The sequence below is a fragment of the Herpailurus yagouaroundi genome, unplaced genomic scaffold (genome assembly GCF_014898765.1).
Source record: "Herpailurus yagouaroundi ecotype Mexico unplaced genomic scaffold, PumYag 208, whole genome shotgun sequence".
Classification (NCBI taxonomy): Eukaryota; Metazoa; Chordata; class Mammalia; order Carnivora; family Felidae; genus Herpailurus; species Herpailurus yagouaroundi.
Genome location: NW_024412439.1, coordinates 7,816,061 through 7,835,647, shown reverse-complemented (window position 1 = coordinate 7,835,647; position 19,587 = coordinate 7,816,061). Strand labels below are relative to the sequence as shown.

Sequence of the window (19,587 nt, the reverse complement as noted above, 5' to 3'; positions counted from 1 at the left end):
TGGAGAAAACTGACATCTTGAGAATGTTAAATCCTTTGACCCATGGGTAAGGTGTATCTTTCCATTTATTTGAGCTTTCTCATTTTTCTCAGCAGTATTTTATAGTTTTCAGTGTAAAGAAATGTCCTTTCTCTGATGGCTTTTTAAATTAAATATTCAATTTCTTTAATAGATACAGGCTATCAATTTTGTTTTTTTCCTGAGTAAGCATTCATAGTTTGTGTCTTTCAGGGAATTTGTCCATTTCACCTAATTTGTCCAACTTACTGGCATAAAGTTGTTTGTGTTAGTCCTTTAATATTTTTAAAATCTCTATAAAATCTATGCATATCACTCTTCTCACTTATGATGTTGATAAATTGTGTCTCTGTTTTGCCTAATCCATCCGGCTAGAGGTTGATGAATTTTATTTATTAAAGAACCAGCTTTTGGTTTCATTGATTTCTTCTTCTTTTTTTTTTTTAATTTACTATTCCATTGATTTCTAGTCTGATCTTTCTTTTTTTCTGCCCTTCTGCTTCATTTGGGTTTATTTTGCTGGTTTTTTTTTTTTTTTTTAAAGATGGAAGTTTTGGTTGTTTATTTAACTCCTAATATAAGAATTCAAAACTGTACATTCCTCCTAAGCACTTCTTTAGCTGAATCTCACACATTTGGATATGTTGTATATCATTCTTCTTTTATAATTTCCTGTAGTGTTGCTAGCGATGAATTGTTTCAGGTTTTGAATTTCTGAAAACATCTCTATTTTGCCTTTGGTTTTTAAAAGATATTTTTGCTGGATATAGAAATCTTAGCTGTCAGGTTTTTTTTTCTTTAGTACTTTAAAGACGTTGCTACACTTTAAAGTCTTAACACTTCCGGGGCGTCTGGGTGGCTCAGTTGGTTAAGCGTCCGACTTTGGCTCAGGTCATGATCTTGCAGTTCGTGGGTTCGATCCCCGTGTTGGGCTCTGTGCTGACAGCTTGGAGCCTGGAGCCTGCTTCGGATTCTGTGTCTCCCTCTCTCTCTCTGCCCCTGCCCTTTTCGTGCTCTGTCTCTCTCAAAAATAAACATTGAAAAATAAATTTAAAGTCTTCACACTTTCATTGTTGCTGACGAGAAATCTGTTGTCGTTGTTATGTTTGTTTCTCTGTAGGTAACTTGTCTTTTCTCTGGTACTTTTAAGCTTTTCAGTTTCTCACTGGGTTTTGAGCAATTTCTGTATGACGTGCCTTAGTACAGTTTTCTTCTACTTTCTTAGGGTTGCATTTTCTCCGAATTCTGGGTCATATTATCCTGCTTCTTTGCATGCCCCGTAATCTTTTATTGGGTGCCAGACATTGTGAACTTTACCTTGTTTGGTGCTGGGTGTTCTGTACTCCTCTAAATATTTTTGAGCTTCGGTCGGTAACATGGTTAAATCACTTTACAGATGACATTGGAGCCTCCAAGGGTAGTTTAGTGACGATGTCGTTTGGCCAGCGAGTTGCACAGTTAAAAACTAGAACACTTTGTTCTGTGACACAGTTACATTGCTTGGAAACTATTTGATCCTTTGGGGGTTTGCCTTTAAATTTGTCAGTAGCATTCAGCCTAGAACCAGTGCTGGCCACTAGGGAAGCAAGACCCTTCCGAGTATTCCCCTTAATGTGTGAGTTTTCAGAGCGGTTTGTTGGAACAGATACTCTTCCTGCCCCATCGAACACCTTTTATCGTGCCATCTACAGCCTTCTCCGATGGGGGGGCGCCTGGGTGGCTCAGTCGTTTAAGCATCCAACCCTTGGTTTCGGCTCAGATCACGATCTAAATGGTTTCGTGGGTTCAAGCCCTGTGTTGGGCGCTGTGCTGACAGCACGGAACCTGGCTGGGATTCCCTCTCTCCTCCTCTCTTTGCCCCTCCCCCCACTCACGTTGTCTCTGTCTCTCTCAAAAATAAATAAATAAACTTAAAAAAAAAAATCTTCTCAGATGATTCTTTCCGCAGCCTTGCCAATCCGTGCCTTCCGGGAAGGCACCCACCCTTGCCAATCCGTGCCTTGCCAATCCGTGCCTGCCGGGAAGTCAGTTGGGAGCCTCTGCGGATCTCTTTCTGTACCGCTCTCCTCTGTGGTACTTCGTTCTTAAAGTCTGCCGCCTTGTTACCTTTGAACCCTCCCTTCCTTGTCAGCTCGGGCATTTGCCGGCCTTCGCTCGGATTCCGCCGCCTGCACCGTGGCCTGGGAACTCCCTCCGGGCATCAAGACAAGGCAGTTGTTGGGATAACCCTATTCGTTTCCCGTCTCTCATGTATCTCCACCTTTCACTACCTGAGGCCCAATGTCTTATAAGTAAGTTGTCATTTCACATGCTTTGTTTGATTGTTTTTGGTCGTTCCAGACAGGAGGGTACATCCCATCTCTGTCCCTCCATGTTGGCCAGAAGTGAAACTTCATGATTTACTCCTAATCCAGAGGGTCTCAAACTTTGGCATATATAAGAATCACTTGGTGGGGCTTATGAAAATGCAGATGCTCCTACCAGTAATGCTGGGGCCTGGGGAGGGAACAAAGAATCTGCGTCATAGTGCGGAACCCCGACGCACTGAATGTAGACCTATGTCCACCTTCGACCTGCAGGCTGAGTGGGCTCTAGAGATCTCACAGTGCTGGGGAGTCAGCCTGCGTGGTTCCGATCCCACACCTGCCTGTCACTAGCTGAACCTCTGGATCATCTATTATAACACCCTTGCAGGGTTATAATAACTATTAAAGAGGATAAGCCATGCAAAGTGCTAGCACGTGGTAAACAACGAAAGCTAGTTATTGTCGTATGCATTATCTCACTCGATGGGTATAAGATCCCACTTTGCAGGTGACATGGGAGCCTCCCAGGGAGTTTAGCGAAACCGTTATTTGGCCAGGGAGACGCACGGTTAAAACCAAAACCCAGGGGGCACCTGGGTGGCTCAGTTGGTTAAGCATCTGACTTCGGTTCGGGTCATGATCTTGCAGTTTGTGAGTTCAAGCCCCACATCGGGCTCTGGGCTGATGGTGCAGAGCCTGCTTGGGATTCTTTCTCTCCTTCTCTCTGTCCCTCACCTGCTTGTTCTCTCTCTCTCTCTCAAAATGAATAAATTTAAAAAACAAAAAACTAGAACCCAGGTCTCACAGCCAGTCCAAGGCTCTTTCTACCTCCGTTGAGTCTGAAAGACAGGTGGAGGGCCACCAGCAGGGGGAGAGGGACCACAGGGGTGTGTGTGTGTGTGTGTGTGTGTGTGTGTGTGTGTGTGTGTGTTTGCAATAATGAGGGGAAACTCCCCATTACACTTTGCAAGACAGCCAAATCACCTATCAGCTTTCTGCTTCGTGGGGGTTACCACCAAATGGTGGTGCTTTATGTTATGCTAAGTCCTAGACTGCACTCCAGACTAAAGCCCCCGCTGCTGGAAGTGATGTGTGTGGATGTCTCTTGTGTGGCTCTTACTCGGCCTCCAGGATTCAGGGAGTTGGAAGCATGTGTGTGCTGGGGGAAGGGCAGGCTCTGGATTTATGAGCTTTGCCCCCTCCCTCCGTCCCGCCCCCTCCCAGCTGCTCTAGCACATTCAGAAACTCTTCAAGTGCAAAGCTATTTATAATACAGAATAGGGTCTATTTATGGACAAGGTAAGTAATGAGCCCACAAGCTCAGGCCACTCGGCTAGCTTGTCGGGTTTGGGTTCGAAGCACTTAACTGCCTGTTCCAAGCCATTCTCCTCTTCGATTTCCCTTTCTTGCTTTTATACTCTGATTCCATCCCAGACCTTCTCTGAGCTCTCTTTGTAAGCCTCCTTGGTTTATGGGGAAGCAGGGTGTTTTGTTTTTTGTTTTGTTTTGTTTTTTGTTTTCTGTTCCGTGCACCACGCCTATCAAACCCGTTTGAAAAGTTGGTACATGAAAAGCATGAAGACTTTCTTTTGCCAAGTCAAGCAGACCAAGCAGGGTTTGGGAATGAAGGATAATGGAAGTACAAATGTCCTAGAACTTAAGTAGAACTATATTGATTGGTACGTTTGTAATTAACCAGGATTCTTTCCGGTTTGAACCACTGGTGGCACGGGGCATGGCTGGGGGGGGGGCGGGGTGATTTATAGGCGTCCGCCCATTGCGGTGGCTGGGTAATTGACCCCTACAGTCAGCTTCTATCAACTAAATGACCAGGGCAATAAGTGGGTTTCTCTACCGGAGGCAGTCAGGCCCCTGAAGTCCTGGGTGAAGGCCGTGACGTGCCCACAGCACTGTGACGCGACCCTTGATCGATGCCTTCCGTTGGCTCTGGAGACCACGTGTCGGGGCACGTGGTTCGTGGGCCGCCTTGGCCGTCACTGGCAGAGTCAGCCTCCCAGAGTCGCACACGGGGCGAGAGAAAGGACGGGACTGAATGAGCGAAGCTACACACAGGCCTTCGCTGGCTTGTTTGGACCTTTCCAAAGCCCCTGATGTGTGTCGCCCAGCATTCTTCTCAAACAGCCGTCTGAAGTACGTCGTGCTGGCCTTGATCCTCCCATCCTATAGAAGGGGCTCCGGAAGTTTCGCTGAGCACAGCCTGACCCACCAAGCAGCCCTCTCGGGCCTTGAGAGAGTCCTGTGTCACCGGCAGCCCCGCGTGTCCACCCAGACGAGGAGGGAAAACCTAAGTTCCCATCCAGGCTCTGTGAGTAGCAGGCTGTGTGGCCTTGGGTGAGTTGTTTCACGTGCTGGGGCCTCAGCCTTCTCACGTGGAAACATAGGGGCTCGGGCAAGAGAGGTGTTCCCTGATCGCGAGTGGGGGTTCTAGGTGCGGCTGGACCCGCCCGGCCTTCTGCCTGGTGGGCCTGGGGCGCATCTGCATGCCGTGGGCTTGAGGAGCCTCCAGGGGGTGGGGGCGGATCGCTACCTACCACGAGGACCACTTCTCACCTGTGCTGCGTGACCCCCTTGGGGTCTGTGTCATGAGTGTGGGGAAGGTAAACCCACAGGTGAAATGAAACCAGTTGAAGACTTGGGGATATTTTAAAGGTGGTGAACGAGGGGCGCCTGGGTGGCTCAGTGGGTTGAGCGTCCGACTCTTGATTTCCGCTCACGGTTCGTGGGATCAAGCCCCCGCATCAGGCTCTGCGCTGACGGCATGGAGCCTGCTTGGGATTCTCTCTCTCTTCCCCCCCACCCCTCTCTCTGCCCCTTCCCCGCTCACCCTCTCTCTGTCTCTCTCCCAAAATAAATAAATAAACATAAAAAAAAATAAAGGTAGTGGGACGCCTGGGTGGCTCAGTCGGTTAAGCATCTGACTTCAGGTCGCGATCTCATGGTTCGTGAGTTCGAGCCCCGCGTCGAGCTCTGCGCTGACAGCCCAGAGCCTGGATCCTGCTTCGGATTCTGTGTCCACCCCCTCCCTCTTCGCTCCACCCCTGCCTGCGCTCTCTCTCTCTTTCAAAAATGAATAAACATTAATTAAAAAAAAAAAAAAAGTAGTGAGCAAGACAAATGTGTCATGGAGCAAAAGGCAACATTTGTGCGACTTTTCAAGAGCAGAAGAAGGTTTTCGAGAAATTCCTTGTTGGAGGCAGGCCTCTCCCAGCTCCACCCCGGTCTTGCCCCTTGTCGCCTCTGCGTCCCGATGCCTTGGTTGACAAGCCTCCCAGGCAACCAGGGAGGGACGCTAGCAAAGCGAGGGGGCTCCTGCTGGGAAAGCGGGGGGGCAGGAAGGGGCAGAACAGCAGCCGCCCAACAGCCCGTGAGTCCGTTCTCCTGGTTGCTCTTTGCAGGCGGTTGAGATCTGCAGTCTCTGGTTTCATTTGTTCCTCCCCGGATCCCTCGGGGCTCGTGGCAGTTGGAACGGATTGTTTTGAAGGTTTCAGAACTCTAATGGAAATCATAATACACCTGTTTTCTGCTCTTTGCATACCCATCTATGGCTGTTTGATTAATAAATCATGGGGAAATGAATTAATTATTCCTTAAGGATTAGTCTCCTTGGCAGACAACATATTTCAAGGCGAGGGAGATGCAGGGAAGAAATAATAAAGGAGGGAGGGCCTTGATGTTGAATCAGTTGAGGAGGAACGCAGGATCAGAGGCTCCCGAGGGTTCTTTCCAGGCCCACGGACCTTCCGGGGAAAGGCTGCTCAGTGTTAGAGCTGTGGGAGGCTGGTGGCACCAATGGTGGGGCATTGGGGGTGACGGAGGACAAGGAGGGGAGGGGGCACAGTCTCTGCAGGTGCAGGGAGTCGTTAGGTCAAGAGCACGAGGCGGTCAGTATGTGTGAGAGTCACATCAGGGCCATCCTGGCCTCTCTTCCAAGTCGCTGTGCCCAAGGCAGACATTCGAAAACACTGGAAAGACCCAGGATCAAGGGGAAGCACGGCTGCTTCGAATAATACAGCCAGCCGTTCAGCCCAGCGGTTCTCAAACGGAGGTTTGTCCTCAGTGCCCCCCCAGGGGGACTTCTTTTTTTTTTTTTTTTTTACAGTGCAGACAGATGGGCCCAGTTCCCAGAGTCCCTGATTCAGAAGGTCTAGGGTGAGACTGAGAACCTACCTGTCAAACAGGGTCCCAGGACCACACTTTGAGAGATGCTCTCTTCCCCAATTGCTTCCAACTCCATTTCTCTCTTCCATGGCTCTTCGGTCGCCCTTCCCCACCCCATCCTTTCCCCCATCATCTCACTCCCTCAGGGCCTCTCCCTTTTGCTCCCTGGACTCTTCCCCTCCCTCCTCCCTCCTTCTTCCTGCACCAGCCTCCTCACCCCCACAGCCTCCCACACCCAACTCTCTTCCTTTTTTTTTTTTTTTTTTTAAGTTTATTTATTTATCTGAGAGAGAGAGAGAGAGTCCAGGTGGGGGAGGGAAAGAGAAAGAGGGAGAGAAAGAATCCCAAGCAGGCTCTACACTGTCAGCACAGAGCCCAATGCGGGGCTCAAACTCCTGAACCATGAGATCATGACCTGAGCCGAAACCCAGAGTCAGATGCTCAACCCGACTGAGCCACCCAGGCGCCCCCCACCCCCCCCCAACCCTGACCCCCGCCTCTCTTCCTAAGCAATGGGAAACCTGAGTTTCTTGAAGACTGAAATGCAGACAAGACTGGAAGAAAAACCAGTCCAACTCCCTGGCCAGCAAAGGACACTAGTCACAAGCCACTGGGGACAGTATGGGCTGGCCAGCACACAGAGTTCCTCACAGCTGATTGATAGAGCCGCCTAGGGCTGGTGCAGCCCGGCAGGACGCCATGTGACGGTGGGTAAGGTTTGCTCTCTGGTGCCTGGGGAGATGTAGGAGACGGGGTCACCTGGAGGACAGCCTCCAGGCTCCCAGTTCAGCTTCAAAGATCTGTCCCCGTAGAAGATCTCAGGCTGGAGCACGCGTGCGTCAGAATCCGCCGGAGAGCTTGGTCAACGTGGTTGCTGGGCCCACCCCACAGCCTCTCACTTTGTAGGTCTGGAGCAGGAACCCCCTGGATGGGGGCAGGTGAACCCGGATGAGCTGGTATGGAAGGGAAGCTGGTGAAAAATGGCTGTTTGGTGGCGGGGGCTGACACGGGAGCAGTCAGCTTGGAGAAGGAGGAGAAGCAAAGAAGCAAAGGCCGGAAGACGCTTGTCAACTGGGTGCTTGTATTCCGGAAGCAGAGGTGGGCCAAATGCATATCCAAGCGGTCAGCCTGTGAAGTATCATCTGTATGCACGTTCTTTCTTCACAGGCCGACTCGGGGAGTTTGGGGGCACCAAGCCCGGCAGTGTGGGGGCATTGCAGAGAAGTGGGGGGAGGCCGTGGGACTCTGTCCCTCATCTCCCCCTCCCTTCCCGGCAAGTCACCAACTTCAGATGCTAAAGGATCTCCCAGTAGGAGCCGTCTGCAGGATGCCACAGTGCCTTGGGTGCCCGGTCCTTACGCACAGACAGAGCACTTGGTCATACGGTGAAACCTTGGCATTCCCGGCACCGTTCGGTTTCCAGCATAAATGAGTGCAAACAGCTATTAACATCTACTGTCTCGCTAGCACGTGTCTACCGGGAGCTAACACAGCCCACGTCTATGCCACATGCTTCTAAGTGCTGTGATGTGAATCCACCTATCACACACAGCCCTCCCCCTACCACCCGCCCCCAAAGTGCCTAATCTGTCTCACAATCCTTCTGTCGCAAACAAGGAGAGATTGTTGAAGGATGAACAAAGGTGAGGACACCTACATTCAGTCTCTGTTACCACCCTGAGCTTGTCTGTCAGCCTCTCTTTTCCCTGAGGGTTGGTTTTTACCTAGAAGGCTCTTTGGTCCCTCATGCAAAGGCTTGGCCTTTTTCCAGGCTGGCCTCAGCAGCGGCCGACTCAGGATCACTTTCCCCCTTTCGCCACCGCACCGTAACGTCACCGAGAAATGAGCTGACTCCCAGGAGCCTCAAGGCTACTGACCGTGGGTGGGCCGCAGAGCCTGGCTGGAGCCACCCTTCCCCAAGGATGCTCGTGCTCCCCTGAGTTTGCGGGTCCCTACAGTAAACTGTAGCACCAAGGTTGTGTGAACTGCTGACTTGCCTATTAGTGGCAGATTTGACTTTATTTTTTATTGTTTTATTTAGAGAGAGAGAGTATGAGCGGGGAGAGAGGGTCAGAGGGAGAGAATCTTAAACAGGCTCCACGCTCAGTGCGGAGCCCAACCCCAACGTGAGGCTCGATCCCCCGACCCTGGGATCATGACCTGAGCTGGAATCAAGAGTCGGACGCTCAACCAACAGAGCCATGCAGGGGTCCCAGACTTGACTTCAAATAGCTTTATAAATGACAGGTGCGAAGTTCCTGGAATCATCAGGGGTCTGAAATTTCCAGCTCTACAGTTGATTCCTACCAAGGAGCAGAGATGCTCTCCATGGTGTTTGCCCCTTCAAGAGGTTGTGGGATTCCCAGAAGGCCAAGAATGCTGCCCAGTCACCTTTGATCCTTGAGCGTGTGATGCCATTATTTTTAGCTTCTAATAGGCAAGGATCACCTAGAAGGTCACTCAGCCTGTCAGTGGCAGACTCCACTGAGAGTCTGGGTCACTGCAAAAGCCCAGCTGCCATCCAAGGAGGAGGGACTGCAGGGATGGTTCTGGAGAGCCCTTTGGGAGAACCTTCTGGGAGGATGAACCCAGCTCCATGCGTTCCCGCCTGTAGAAACTCGGCCCCTCCTGTTTCCCTCCCCCCTCTCTGGCCCGCCTTGCCTCGCCTCGTGTGACAGGCACTCATGCGCTCACGGCTCTGGCATGTGCAGTGACACGGAGCAGTGTGGACTCCTGGTCGGTCAGGAGAGTGTTCCTGGGCACGCAGCACAGCCACATCGAGGCCCGAGGCACAGTGGCTCCTGAGCACGAGGGTGCCTCACCTCCTCTGGGGCGGCCCTGATTGCTTGTTGTGCCCGAGGCTCAGCAGGGCCCTGGAGAAGCCAGTCAGCAGTTTACGGAGGGGAAAGGGGCAGCCTGGGTACCTGGGCACCTGGGCTCCTGGGCTCCGGGCTTCGGTTCTGCATCTGCTGCTTTGCAGCTGCCTGAACTTGGGAAAGTCATTTCACCCGCCGGCTTCAGTCTCTGCCCATCTCCAAAATAACGGGGCTGCTCAAGATCTTTGCTCTTCTTTTTCTCTTTTTAAAGTTTATTTATTTATTTATTTATTTATCTATTTATTTATTTATTTAGGGTGAGAGCAAGAGAGAGAGCGTGTGTGTGCACGAGCGGGGGAGGGGCAGAGAGAGGCAAGAGAGAGAATCCCAAGCAGACTCCATGAGGTCTGCACAGAGCCTGATGCGGGACTTGAACTCACAAACCGTGGGATCATGACCTGAGCCGAAACCAAAAGTCAGACGCTTAACCGACTAAGCACGCCCCCCCCCCCCCCCCGCCGGGCACCCCGATCTTTGTGCTTCTGTGTGTCACATGGACCAGCAGCCATGTGGTCCATTTCTAACAAGCGTCACCCGGGAGCTTGTTAGAAATGCAGAGCCTTTGGCCTCTCTCCAGACCTCCTGAATCAGAATCTGCATTTACCAAGAGCCCCCGGAGATCTGCCAACATTTTAAGTGCTGGTCTCGTGCTCTCTGAGATTGGGCTCTGTTCTTTTGTGTTCTCTCATTCTGCACCCTAATGGGTCGCCGAGGATCATCCTGGCACACAGTCAGTGGCGGACCAAGACTTGCCCCAGAGGGATTGCCCCCAGTTTCCACGTGCGTTGTCTAACTGTGCCCCTCTCCATTCTGGCTCTTCGTTAGGGTTCCCAGACGGTTGACGCCCTCCCGCGTGGACCTCCCTTTTCTTCTGGGGGGCTAATTCCAGGGCCAGCAAGTAGCCAGCTGCACCCACGACAGCTATTATCACAGATTTACTCCAAAAGCGGCGGTCAGACACCTCCCGTCCCGCAGAAACACGCCCTCTAATTTGGGAGACGGTCCAGGAGTTGAACCAACAGGCGCACTTAAATGGAGAACCGTCATGCACGCATTTAAATTGCCCAGTAGCAGGTGCACAAAAACGAGGGCGGTGGGGGAAGGTCCCAGTACGGCGTACAGGTCCCTGGAGTGGGCGTGATGTGGGAGGCCGGAACCCACCACTGTTCTGCCCATCTCAGTTCCTTCGGCCCCTCAGATTCTGAGAACGTGTGCTCCCCCTCTTTCAAGATTTGCCTGTCTCGAACAACACAGATGAAAGTCAGCTGTTGCATTTGGCTCCAAGGGAAGGAAGGGAAACCCGTTCCGTTTCTAGGATAAAAAACCAAGGAAAGGAAGTGAACGGGGCCTCCAACACAGCATCTTCCTAAGGAGTTGTTCAGGGTGATGTGGATCACGGGTGACTTTTCTTTCCGTGCTGACGTTAGAACCTCCGGTAAGAGGACGTGCTTCCTCGCTCGTGGGGAGTCAGGTTGGAAACACAAAGAAATGTCCACTTGGGAGAATTGGTAGGATTACATGTGCGGATGGTCAAGGAATCTTCTGGAGTAGGAGGGGAATCTTTTTCCTTAATGGCTTATCTGGAATGTTCCTTTCATGATGGCTTCCGAGCCCAGCCTCGTTCTGAGAGGCTGGGTTGGTGTTCAAGCACAGAACTTCCAGAAGATTCCATGGTGTCAGGACAACCCAGGCACTGTCTCCATCCACAGTGCTGTGCCCAACGTCGAATTCCAGGACTTGCACAGAAGCAGGTTAAACTTCTGAGCAGAGGATGCTGTAAAGCTGTGGCGGTTGAGGAGGATTCTTGCGGGAGCACGCACGCCCCGAAATATGGCGCATCCTGTTAAAGCAGAAGGTCAAAGGTCAAACCTACTTCTATAGCTAGGTTCCTGCCTCATAGTACAGAACATCTGAGGCAGCTTCTAGGGAACACTTACACTTTTCGGGGTGAAATATAAATAAAAAGTATAAAATTAGACCAGGAGAAACATAAATTACATAGGCAGGCCGAACCCTGGGGACAAGCGCACATCGGTTGAGCCTCCGAGCCGGGCTGCGTTTGACTGGACGCAACTGAGTTAAGATAAAAACAGAGTCCTGCTCTTAGCTAGGATCGAGAAACGGAGAACACGAGGACAGCACAGGCCTCGCTAGCTTTGTCAGGGTATCGCCTGGAGGAGGCCTTCCGTTGACTGAAAGCTCAATGTGAGCCCCCCGGGCAGCCTGGCTGTGCAAATGGACGGGGCTGCCTTCATAGCAAACCGTGTGAGGCACAGAGGAGGGCGGCGTCCCTCACACATCGCACAGCATCAGCTACGCTTTGCTTTTACAGCCAGAGTGTTAGAATATGCCCCTTGGGCCACCCTGCACCGTCCTGAGATGGGTGAGGCGGAGCCCTTCAGGGGCTCACACGGCCCGTCCAGACAGCCGGGGAGGGGAAGCAGCAGCCACACAGCCTGATGTGTGCTTGCGGGAGGCCCCGTTTGGACTCCTGTGCTGACTTCTGGCTATTAGTCTTTAATGGGACCTTGATGGGAGTTGGCCTCTGAACCCCACAGCAAGGTCACTCCCATCAGAGCCCCAGTTTGATAACTTGAAGGCTTCTGGGGCCATCCCTGAACGGCTGGGGGTCCAGCCGTGGTGCAGGAGTCCCGGACTTTTGGCGGAGACTGGAACCTTCCGGAAGCCTGGCATCCATGCCACTCGCGGGCATCCTGGTGGGTGCTTTGCAAGCCTCTGGTTCCTCCCAGATACTTAGTAGAGGGCATGCGGCCAAGAGAAGACATCTTCCCGGGGCTCTGACGCTACTCTGTCAGACAGCACCTGTGTTGAATAAATGAAGGGAGCTGTCAGCCAGAGACTTGACTATGTCATTTCAAACCTGTGTGTGGTTCTGAGAGTCAGCAGGACTCAGGTTTGGATTCTAGGGCTGCCCCGCCATAGCACCCCTTCCGCGGGCTAGTTGTGAACCACTGTGGGGCTCCGTCTCCCCAACCCGTAAAATAGGTGTTTGAGCCCCTAACTGAGCTGTGAGCATCGGCTGAGGTCCTGGAAATAAGAAATTGGTCAGTAAACACCGAGGCACTCATCGAGTCTGAGCTCCCTCTCCCCAACCCCTTCCCTACACCCAAAGCTAACAGAGTCGTTCCCCGGGCTCTGGATTCCACCCCACTCCCACCTTGGACGTGGCCAGACATCTGTCTATCTTCGGCTGTGACTCCAGTGTCCTCTCCCCCTTTCTCCTGGCTCCTCCTCTCTCCTGACCCTCCTGTTCAATGTTCTCAACCCCCTCCTCTGAAAAAAAAAAAAAAATCCTGCAAGATCAGCGTGGCCAGCAGAGCCTGACTCCTGTCATTTCATCATCTCCAGATACGACTGAGGATTGGGATGGATCTGTGCTGGTCCCTTTGTGCATCCCAGCGGCCACTCTGTGCACAGCGCTGGTCCCATTTTGTCCCCACCATCTAAGGACAAAGGCTCACGGCCCAGCGCAGTCCACTTTCCTCAGGCCACTACAGCCTTGTTGACGGCTCTGAGGCCTTCGACGGTCAGTCCCCCATCTTGACACCATGCCCTCCTTCATCCTCTTTGTCACCTGCAGGGGGTCGCTCCCTTATTACCGCCGGGGACCTCTCCGTGGGCTTCCCAACCTGCCTGCCCTCCCCCAACTCCCCAAAAGCAAGCCCGGCTCAAGGTTCTGGCTTTGGCTCCCGTGGAAGTAACGACGGCCAGGCCAGAGGCCAGCAGACTATGCAGTAAGAGGCCAGATAGAAGATATCGGAGGCATCATGCGGCCATACGGCCTTTGCTGCGATCACGGAGCTCTGGCGTTACCACATAAAGCACCTTAGACAGCACACGCGTGAGTGAGTGGCTGCGTCGCAGTGAAACGCGACGTACAAAACGGGAGAAGGGCCACATTTGGCCCCCCGGGCCGGATGTGGCCATCCCAGGCCTGGTGCAGAGGTTGTGGACCTTACGGGCGGGTACGCTTGGTTTCACAGCCTGCCACCGCCCCTCGTGAGTTCCATTATGTCAGACACGGCAACTTATGAATGGGATCTCGTGCAGAGAAACTTAGGGTTCCCCCTCCTCCTCCCTTCCTTCGATTCCCCGCTCCCCCACACCGTTTTCTTCCCTCTCTGTCTACCTCCTCACCCTGTACAATCTCATCCACACTCGCGTCTCCAACCCTTCACTCCGTCCTCCTGCCCCGATCTTCCTTCTGACTCTAAAATCTGCACGTTCCGCGCCAGCTGGGCCGTGGAACATCCCGTGTACCATTTGCCTCTCAGACTCCGCCCATGCGAAGGAAAACGCACCCTTGGAAGCAAATCTGTGCCCTCCCCTGACCTCCGTCCTCACAGGCATGGCAGGGCTCTCCGAGCGCTTTGATGTCGCCATTGGGCTGCAGGACACTAGGACAGGCCGTCCGCTGGGTCTGTCTGGTCCCACTCATGCTGTCTGTGTCTCCTTCGCTTTCCGTGGCCCTAACCTCCTGCCCGCGTCTTACTACCTGCCCGCCGAGCTTCCTGAGCGGTCTCCCTGCCCCCGCGCCTCTCTCCCACCTGCCTGCACCTGCTATCACTGAACAGAGCCCGGCCACATCCCTCTCCAGTCCCTGAAGTCAGCGAAGCCTCCTCCTTGCTTTCCAGGTGTTGGAATCCTCATCTTGCCCCTGACGTCCTCCAACGAACACCCCTGACCCACTCACATGTGCTTGCTCGCTCTTTCCGGAATATTCTTTCATTTTCTTTTTTCCTTTCTGCAGTCCTTCCCTGTGGCTCTCCCCAAGAGCCTTCTCTGCCTGTCACATTCTCTCCTGCTCCTCGGGACCCAGGCCAGATGTCCAAAGTCACACACAAACCCCTGCCCCACCACAACCAAAGGATCTCCTCACCTGGGTGCGCAGGGCCCACGCACCCGGCCGAGCTTATCTCGCGGCGTGCATTTTCCGTGTGCTTTTGTGACGCCCTGTGTACTTACTTTATCTCTCCCTCTAGATTAAACATTCCTCCAGGGATCAGAGAGATGTTTGGCCCTCCACGCAGCCCCAGCCCTGCGTGTGCAAATGGCACCGGTGTGCCGGGCCGGCTTGCCCACCTTCCACCTGGCTGTACTCCCAGCTGACTTGGCCAGTCCACCCGCCTCTCTGTGGGTGGAAAGTTAGAAAAAGTTGATGGTGAAGGACAGGTTTCACTTTCCTGGGCTCGGAGCTGTGAGCCTTGCATGCTCTTGGGCTTTGATTGTTGCCAGTGTGTGTTTCTGGGGTGTGTGTAGCAGGTTTGAGGGTGTGTGTGTGTGTGTGTGTGTGTGTGTGTGTTTGGGGGTGGTGTAGTCATGCACCCTCCTGGAAAAGGACAAGAATCCTCACCTGACTTTGCCTGGGGGCTTATCTCTATCTACAAGAAATGCCCAGCAAGTGAAATGCGGAGTAGGCAAATCTCAGGAGAATATGGCGACTGAGTGATAAAATCAAATGGCAGGTTGTCTCCCTTGACACACAGTTGGGCTATAAAAACAAGACACTCGTTCTGAAACTCCTGTGGGGGTGGAGGGGAGGGTTGACCTTTGAGGTTTAGTGGCCCAGGTTGCCCTCTGGTCTCTGGAGAACCACGGAAGCCACAGGCTCAGGGCTCGAGGGACAACCAAGCCTGTCCTGTCCTGCCCTGAGTTCCATACCAGACCTCACGCCAGGGGTGGGACCCGCTTATCTCGGGAGGCGGCGGGTGGGGGGAGTGTCCAAGGACAAGCTTGGAATGGCACATTCGGGTTCTGAATTAAAGGGGTCCATGCTCTTTTACTCCATTCTGAGAATTGGAGAACTGCCCATCAATCATGAATATGGTTGGAGATTGTGCCTGGGCCAAAGGTCATAGAATGTAAGGGGATTGGGATGAGTCATTTTCTGAAATACGTTTTAGTTGGGGCATCCGGGTGGCTCCCTTGATTGGGCATCCTGCTTCAGCTCAGGTCATGATCTCATGGTTCTTGGGTTCGAGCTCCGCATTGGGCTTTGTGCTGACAGCTCAGAACCTGGAGCCTGCATCGGATTCTCTGTTTCCCTCTCTCTCTGCCCTTCCCCTGCTTATGCTCTCTTTCTCTCTCTCAAAAATAAACACTAAAAGAATTAAAAAAAAAAAAAAAAGAATTGATCGTAACACCTCAAGTATGTCTATCTCGGAGGAAGGTCTTACCCCTCTGCCATGCACCGGCCACCAGTGTCGTGATGGAATGTCCGTTGCTGCCTTTAATCATCACTCCTGGAGCGCCGTCCACACATTAGCCCACTTAACCTGTGCGACATCGGCATGAGGCAGGGCTAATCTTACCATCCTCTCTGAAGCTGGGGCTGCTGTCCTTAACATCATCTACATTTTACGGATTTGGAAAGTAGGGCATGGGGGTGTGATGTGGCTCGCGCCAGGTCACAAACAGAGCTGGTAAGGAATGGAACTGGATTCAAACCACACGGCCTGGGTCTTGGCCCATGCTCTTCATCATTGGTCTGCTGGACTTCTTTCTATTCAATGCGGAAAGGATGTAAACGGCAAAGAGCCTCACACTAGGGACCCCTTGTGGTTGGAGTAAGTGAATTCGCTCCCCAGATGAGCTTGAACTGGTGACCATCATCCTCACCATCACCATCACCAACGTCATCATCCATGCCATGGCCAGGGTAGTCTTTTGGAAACATAGATCCAATTATGTCAAGCTCCCACTCCTGCTCACGTCTCCTTAATAACTTCTTATTCTTCCTAAGATAATGATCAAAGTCCTTAGGATGGCCTTCAAGGCTTTGCCTGGCCCGGCCTCTGCCTACTGCAGGCAGGACCCTAACCTCCTCCTGCACCTGCCCCCTCTGCCCTTCAGTCTCCCTGCTGTCTTTTTATTTCCTGGTATCCCAGGACCTTTGCTCAGGCCATTACCTCTTCCTGAGAGACTCCACTTTCTGGGTCAGCGTCTCTGTTGACCATTCCCGTGAAGTGATATTCCTTCTCTTCCCAGTCTTCACCTGACTCTGTTATCGTACCTCCATTAGTGGGACTATTTGGTTACGATCTACGTCTCCCTTGATGGGAAACTCCTCGAGGGTAGAGACCTTGTGTATCTTATCCTTCAGGGCATCCCCAGTGCCTTGCACGGGGCCCGGCGTGTCTTTGGGAATGAGCAAACACATTAGGGGTTCCTTCTTGCTTCGAAGTTCCATGATGCAATGTGTAAACTAACCCCTTCACTGCCAGTTTGAGGTACCCCAAGTCCTCTCAGTACCCCCAACTCTCAGTTGGGAGCCTGGATCAGTTTGCTTACCCTCTCCTATGCGTTTAGTAAGGGCATAGGACATTTGTAAAAACCACATTGCGTGCCAAAAGCCTTCTTCTGCCTTACCTCTTTTTGGCCATTGCAACCACAAGGGCAGGTCATGTTGTCCTCATTTTACAGATGAGGCTACCACCCAATGCAGCCTGTCCACTGTCACCCAGTGACTGAGCGGTGGCACTCAGAGCAGGACCCAGGCACTCGGACTTCCCATCACTTTTCCTTCCTTTCATCTGCCAGGACCAGGTTTAGGCTACCCTCCCCGAAACCTCTTCAAACGGCTGCTCTGGTCTCTTGGTTCCAAAGGTCAGGTGGAATCCCCCAGAAGAGGCAGGATTATCATTTCCTCCTTCCAACCCAGCAATGACCTTTATCCTTACACCCAGCGCTGGAAGGGAGTGCCCGGCTGTGCCAGTTTCCTGGCCACCGGGGGCAGGGGGATGATGATTGTTATCCCAACCAGGGCTCCCCTTCCAGTCCCCTGGGGGAGAGCTGCCCGTAATTCAGGGTCACGGGGGCCAGACCGGCTCTATTCTTGGTGCTTCACGTCCCTGTGAAACATCTTTAACGATGATCTGCCTCCTTGGTCACATGCGGTCAACCAAGCAGCTGGCCCAGCTGGAAAGTGCAGCTCGGTGGACGAAATGGTCCGCCATGGTCTCCTGACCACTGAGGCTCCCAGGCCAGCCGTGGCCGGGTGGGGGTGGGAGTGAAGGATGGGGGTGGCCTCATGGGAGTGTGTGTGTGTGGGGGGGGCGCTGCTGAGAGAGGAGGCAGGTGTCCCGAGGGAGGATGTGGAGGCAGGTCCTCCCCACTGTGGTGTGTGTCTCACCTGCAGGTACAGGCAGGAAGGGAGGGAGAAGGGCCATTCTGGGTGGTTCCCCGCCACCACTCCATCAGTGCTAGGACACACACGGCCACTGGAGAGCTTTCCATTCTCTGCCAGTGCTAGACCCCCTCCCCCCCTGCAGCCGGCTGGTCTTCCAACAGACAATCAAGATGGGCTCTCCTCTCCAAAGTTCTGAGCTGACGGAATAACTTCCTGTTCTGCATGGCGGGACCACTCTTGGCGTCTCAGAAATGGAGGGGGCCGTGGAGACCCTCTTTGTAGTCTCCATAAGGATGACGGGCCCCGGAGGGGGAGAGGACAGCCTGTGGCCACCACAGGTGCCCACCCAGGTGGGCAGAGCCCCCAGCCGGGGTGCAGGCTTCCAGTTCCTTCTCAGCCTCTCCAGCCACCCTGCCAGGCGGGCCCCATGTGCACTCACCTGCTCCCCCGTGGGGCGTTCTGGGTGGGAGTGGAAACACGCCCCTACCCCTCCAGCCACGCAGCAGCCCCAGGTTCACGGCCAGCTGCCTGTGGAGCCTGCGTCCCTCCTCCTGTGCCCACGGCCAAACTACAAGTCCAGCTTCTCAAGAGGTACCTCGATGTTGAGGGAATACCAGGTGATCCAGAAGAGCAGGCTGAACACCAGGGTCAGGGCCCCCGTGTAGACCAAGAAGTCCCAGTAATCGAGGGAGGCGAAGACGCCCAGCAGCAGAAGGACCAGGCCCACGGCGTCGAGCAGCAGGGCCAGCACAAGGAAGAGTACACAGCGCCCCAGGCTGCATCTTCCCCAGCGCCTCCCCAGGAGCATTGCCCTGCAGCAGCGGGAGAAACCCGGCTGCACCCCTGGGGCTGATTTGCATGGGAGGGTGGCGGTTCTGCCTCCTGCCGCCCGCGCCGGCTGGCCGCTGGGTGTGAGCGAACGAGGGAGACGTCAGGCTGTCTGGAGCCACAAGGAAGTACACGCGGATCCAGCTTTATGAGCACGGCAGCCAGTGGGGCAGGCTATTCCTTAACTGCTTCGTGACTCAGGAGTGGTCCGGGCCAAAACACACTGACATCAGTGCTAATGGGACTGGTCAGCGCTGGGTTACGTGGCCGGGGAGGGGTCAGGTGCCCCGGGAGGGATTTTCGGTGTCCGAGAGGGGGGCTGTCCCGTGCCTCGTCCCATGCCTCTCGAGTTCTTGGCAAGTCCCGGCAGGTTTCTGAGCCCTGTGGTGGTGGTGGGGTTTCGTTCCCCTCACCCGTCCGCCCTCCTCTTCCTGGTGCAGAGGGAGGTTTTAAGTAAAAGATGCAGAAGAGACTCTGTTGACATACATAGAGTTTGAAATGGTGCGGTAAGAATCCGTCAGTCCTAGGGACCAAATAGGGACCCAGAGAAGGTGGATGTGCCTCGTGGATGGTCTCCATTCTGAAGACCTGGGGACCTGGGAGGACAGACGGACAGGGCAGAGTGGGCAGGGCAGGGGGACCTCTGGCCTCTGGCTGTGGTCCATCGGGCGTGAACCAAAAGGCGACAGAAGTCGAGAAATATCTGTCTGGTTCTCTGCGCCTTTTCCAGACTGACTGACTCGAGGTTTGCCTTATGTCCCGCGGACACTGCTCGCTCACATCCCCGAGGGGTGATGTAGCCGTGTCACTGTAGCTGCTCACAGGGTGTGCGGCCTCCCCTCTGTCCCTGGTTCACTGTGGGACCTTGGCCTACACACCAGACGTCTCTGAGACTCGGTTTCCCCCAGGCATAGTGGAAGAAATAATTTCCACTCTTTCTCCTGCCTTCTCTGGTCGATGAGAATGAATAGACAGCTCTTTGTTCCCTAGTGTGAAATAGGCCAGGAGGAGTGAGAAACTTCCAGAAAAAAGGATGGGCGGGGGGAGGAGAATTAACGTGTTACAGATTTTAGGATCCAAAGCTCCAGGAGACTTGACTCAGGCCAAGTAGCTGATCTGGAGCATCTCCAAGTGAGAAGTAGCTGAGGCTACTCCCCCCCCCCGTCTGTCTCCTTTTCTTTCTTTTTTTTTTTTTTTTAATTTTTTTTAACGTTTATTTATTTTTGAGACA

General features: G+C 53.3%; 1 protein-coding gene across 1 annotated transcript; it reads right to left on the bottom strand.

The window, feature by feature from the left end:
• Positions 1–17,824: 17,824 nt before the first annotated feature.
• TMEM238L (transmembrane protein 238 like) lies at positions 17,825–18,564 on the bottom strand. The gene has a single exon (XM_040453188.1). It carries the CDS (start codon positions 18,334–18,336, stop codon positions 18,097–18,099), a length of 240 nt encoding a protein of 79 aa, XP_040309122.1. The 5' UTR covers positions 18,337–18,564; the 3' UTR covers positions 17,825–18,096.
• Positions 18,565–19,587: the final 1,023 nt, after the last annotated feature.